The sequence below is a fragment of the Kryptolebias marmoratus genome, linkage group LG5 (assembly GCF_001649575.2).
Source record: "Kryptolebias marmoratus isolate JLee-2015 linkage group LG5, ASM164957v2, whole genome shotgun sequence".
NCBI lineage: Eukaryota > Metazoa > Chordata > Actinopteri > Cyprinodontiformes > Rivulidae > Kryptolebias > Kryptolebias marmoratus.
The window spans coordinates 20,626,693-20,630,321 of NC_051434.1; the positions used below are offsets into that span (position 1 = coordinate 20,626,693).

Genomic DNA, 3,629 nt, shown 5'->3' on the forward strand with positions numbered 1-3,629 from the left:
ATTTTTGACCTGCTTGTTTGTGGTCGTGTTTCTGGGAAGAACCTTGTTGTTGTGTCAGGACAGTCAAGAAGGAGCAAACTGATAAAACATAAAAATAAAAACTCACCTTCCAAAGAATCCTGTTAAAAAGGCCTTTTTGAGCCACTGAAGATCTTTGATCTTGAATGCAAACAGCACAAGATGAGTAGTGTTGTCTAAACGTGATGAACTCTCTGGATACATGACACGATGAGTTGTTTTGCTCCCAACATCTTCTTCGTAACCTTTCACCTTGCCATAGTTAATTCTACATTGGACAGAAGGAGAGAATCATTTGCTGTTGGTTTGCTTTTAGGGCTAAAGCTGATTCATTTTAACTGAACATTTACCTTATCACAATATCTTGCGAATCAATCAGAGGGCCATAATGTGATTTTAACAAATTTACAGAATTTCCCACTACTGAGCAAGTTCTGCATTGGTTAGGACTGGGTTTTTCATAATCAGGTTCAGCTGGGAATATCTCAAACAGCTCCTTCACTGTTGCTTTGTAGGTACTGTAGTCTCCTCTTTCTCTCTGAATGTTCTGTCAAATACAGTTTGCAGTTAAACCAGTTTTCAGAACAACTCATAAGATCACAGTGACAGGAATTTAGAACACAAGATGAGGCACTTTTTAATGATCCAGGATGAAGTCGCTCACCTTCCACCATGCATAATCCTCCTCTGAGAGCTCACTCTTTGCAGTCAAAAAGGGTTTGACAAAATGGTTCACGTGATGAACCTGGAACATTCTGTCTTCAGATAAACACTTTTCACAAGAACATGGCTTTTCCTTGTAAACCTTTACTTGCTCAATAATACTTGAAACATGGAGCTGGTCAGAGAAAACTAACAGAGAAAATAAAATAGTACTGCTGACAAGAAGCATGAGCAGGATCTTTCTTTTGGCAGCCATCCTGGATGCAGGATTCTTCAACCTGAGAGAATGTTTAGGTCTGTGAAAAGTGCTGCAAAGCAGACAAGAAAAATTATACATGCTTTTTAAAAATAAGTTTTATGTTATTTACAGCTAAATCTGGTTTCATATTCATTAACCACAAGGAGAAGAACAGACAAAAATAAGATGCATATCGCCCACTACCTTTCATGCCAAAGTTTTAACTAACTAGCTAATTAGTTATAGCCATTGCAGTTATTTACAAGGTCAGCTGGCTGTAGTGGCCATCTTAAAGTGGGTTGACTCCAAATATCCATCCTGTGGATATATTAGTTACTGGCAAAGTTTCTAAAACAGATCTTGCTTGATTTATCAGCAGTTTGGGTATGTATGTGTTCGGGATTACTCTCAGCTACAACCACACAAGATTTGAGCCTAATATCTGAAAAATTGGCTGAGTGACTGAGTGTTTGATAAAGTTGCTTAGCTGTGGTAACCATTTAAAATTTTGCTGTAAATGTAATGGCTTGTTTGCACCTTGCACATTGTGCTGCTTCTTATCTTGGCCAGGACATCCTTGTAAACAAGAATAATATTCTCAATGGATATCTTTCCTTGTAAAATAAAGGTTTAATAAAAAATAAAGTGCGATTCACTACAAAATGTAACCAGTTGTAGATATACACCCAATGATTACTTTTTGAAAGTTTCATTCAGATCTGTCCTGTGGTTCACAAAGTATTTTGCAAACAATGCAAACACACACAGACAAACAGAAAAAAGACAATTATCTCTACTTTATCAGATATAGCAGATGCTGCTTTCCTTACACCTTACTGATCCTAAACAATGACATCTTTAACCTGAATGATGTGTAACAAACATGATTCTGATTCAGTGGTTTTGTCGTAAAGGACACTAAAACTTTGAAAAAATACAAACATTACTGATACTGATTATTCTGAGATATATATATATATAAAGTCATATATTTGTAATTCATTTTCTCCGGACTTTAGAAAACATGACAGAAATTCTCAGTTTTGACTAATATGCTTTTCCTTTTGAGTGCACAGTCCAAATTAAATTAGATGTTGAAATCAGAATGAGTCACTTTGTTGTCATCAACCTAATAATTTATGGTTCTAATCTTTGTAAAATGATTTACTCCTAATTGACTTTACTGTTATTGAAAAAAATATATATTGTGAGGTTTAAAAGTTCACAAACTATATTTGTCACAGATTTCCTTTAATACATTTTTTAAATAAGAAAAAAGATGCAGACTTGCCCTATGAAACTTTGTTCTTTCGATGTTGCCAAAGTTCACAAAATGCCAGGTGTGAGGAAAGGAAAAGCAAAAGTACTCAGGTTTTTTCTTTATTTGTTTTACGTGTTATGTGCCTGACCATGCCTGTCAGCTTTTACATTCTGTTGTCTAATTTAAAAGCTGCTGCTCCAGTTCTTCCAGTTTGGTCTGAATGAGTTAGTCGTCAAGGTTTTTTTAGCCTCAGGTACAAAGAAACAAGTTTCACATTCTCTACACGGCTACTCATCACAATCAAGAAAAGGCGTCAATAAATTTTATCTTTAAATGACAAAATGAGTATCATGTTCGCACCTTAATTATGTTAAGAGTCTTGTCATTCCCTGAAAAATAGTACAGGTTTAAGAATAACACATGTCTATATGCTGGTGTAGATTCTCAGTCATCCAGGACATGACAATTCTTTTTGACTTGATAAAACCCCTCAGATGATAAGCAAAACATTTTCACCTACAGAATAGACGTCCAGCTGTTTTTGGTTTTTAACTTTTTTTTTGAGAATAACATGCCTATTTCACAGATCCAAAGGTTTGTTTTGCAACAAATTAAACAGAAAAAAAACTCAATAAAATGCCTCACAGGTTTTTGTTATGATAGTATCTCCTAGACTGTGAAAAGAAATTGTGAATGACATTTGTGAGGGAGTTTCTAAAATGTCTCAAAACATTTACAGAGGCTCTCTGGCCTTGTCCATACAGAAACTGTCACAAACTCGAGGGTTTCTGTCCACCCCCTCTAAGAATCGCCTCCTGGCGATTTTGGAAGTCTCTCAGGATGTGCTCTATAAAAGTCTGAGATCAGTGAGGCATCCAGAATAAAAGACCTGGGGACCCATGTGCGCTCCTCAGGACCGTAACCCTCCCAATCAACCAGAAATTGAGTTCCTCTACCCCTCTGTCGTGCGTCAATGATGCGATTGACTGTAAAAGCGGGCTGATTGTCGATTAACCGGGCGGGAGGGGGGAGGACGGTAGGAGGGCTCAATGGACTGTCCACAAACGGTTTGATCTGGGAAACGTGAAATGCCGGGTGGATCTGCATGGCAGTAGGAAGGGACAAATGGACTGAGGAGGGATTTAGCACCTTCTCAATGGGGAAGGGTCCTATGAATCGGGGAGCAAGTTTTTTCGAGGTTCCTTTGAGAGGAATGTCCCTGGTGGAAAGCCAAACCTTGTCGCCCACCTTATATTTAGGTGCTGAGGAACGGTGACGGTCAGCATACTTCTTGTTTTGTTCACAAGATCTCTGTAGTGCTCTCTTAGTCTGCCGCCAATTGCTTCTGCACCTACGAAGATGGGCCTGCACAGAAGGAACAGCAATGTCACTTTCAAAGCTGGGGAACAAAGGTGGATTATATCCAAGGGCTGCCTCAAAAGGTGATAA

At 38.1% G+C, this 3,629-nt stretch overlaps 1 protein-coding gene across 2 annotated transcripts in view; it reads right to left on the reverse strand.

Annotated features, from left to right (window-relative positions):
• Window positions 1–2,352, reverse strand: part of LOC108245564 (CMP-N-acetylneuraminate-beta-galactosamide-alpha-2,3-sialyltransferase 1-like) — a 20,514-nt gene extending 18,162 nt beyond the window's left edge. Inside the window, exons 1-4 of one of the 2 annotated variants that reach the window (XM_017432594.3) lie at window positions 2,211–2,352; window positions 683–989; window positions 369–565; window positions 107–286 (exon numbers count right to left, since the gene is read on the reverse strand). In XM_017432594.3, coding sequence (XP_017288083.1) covers window positions 107–286; window positions 369–565; window positions 683–937 — 632 coding nt within the window. In that variant the 5' untranslated portion in view covers window positions 938–989; window positions 2,211–2,352. Of the gene's footprint in view, window positions 1–106; window positions 287–368; window positions 566–682; window positions 2,169–2,210 lie in introns of those variants that run through there. The other variant, XM_017432593.3, reaches the window with a different exon arrangement.
• Window positions 2,353–3,629: the final 1,277 nt, after the last annotated feature.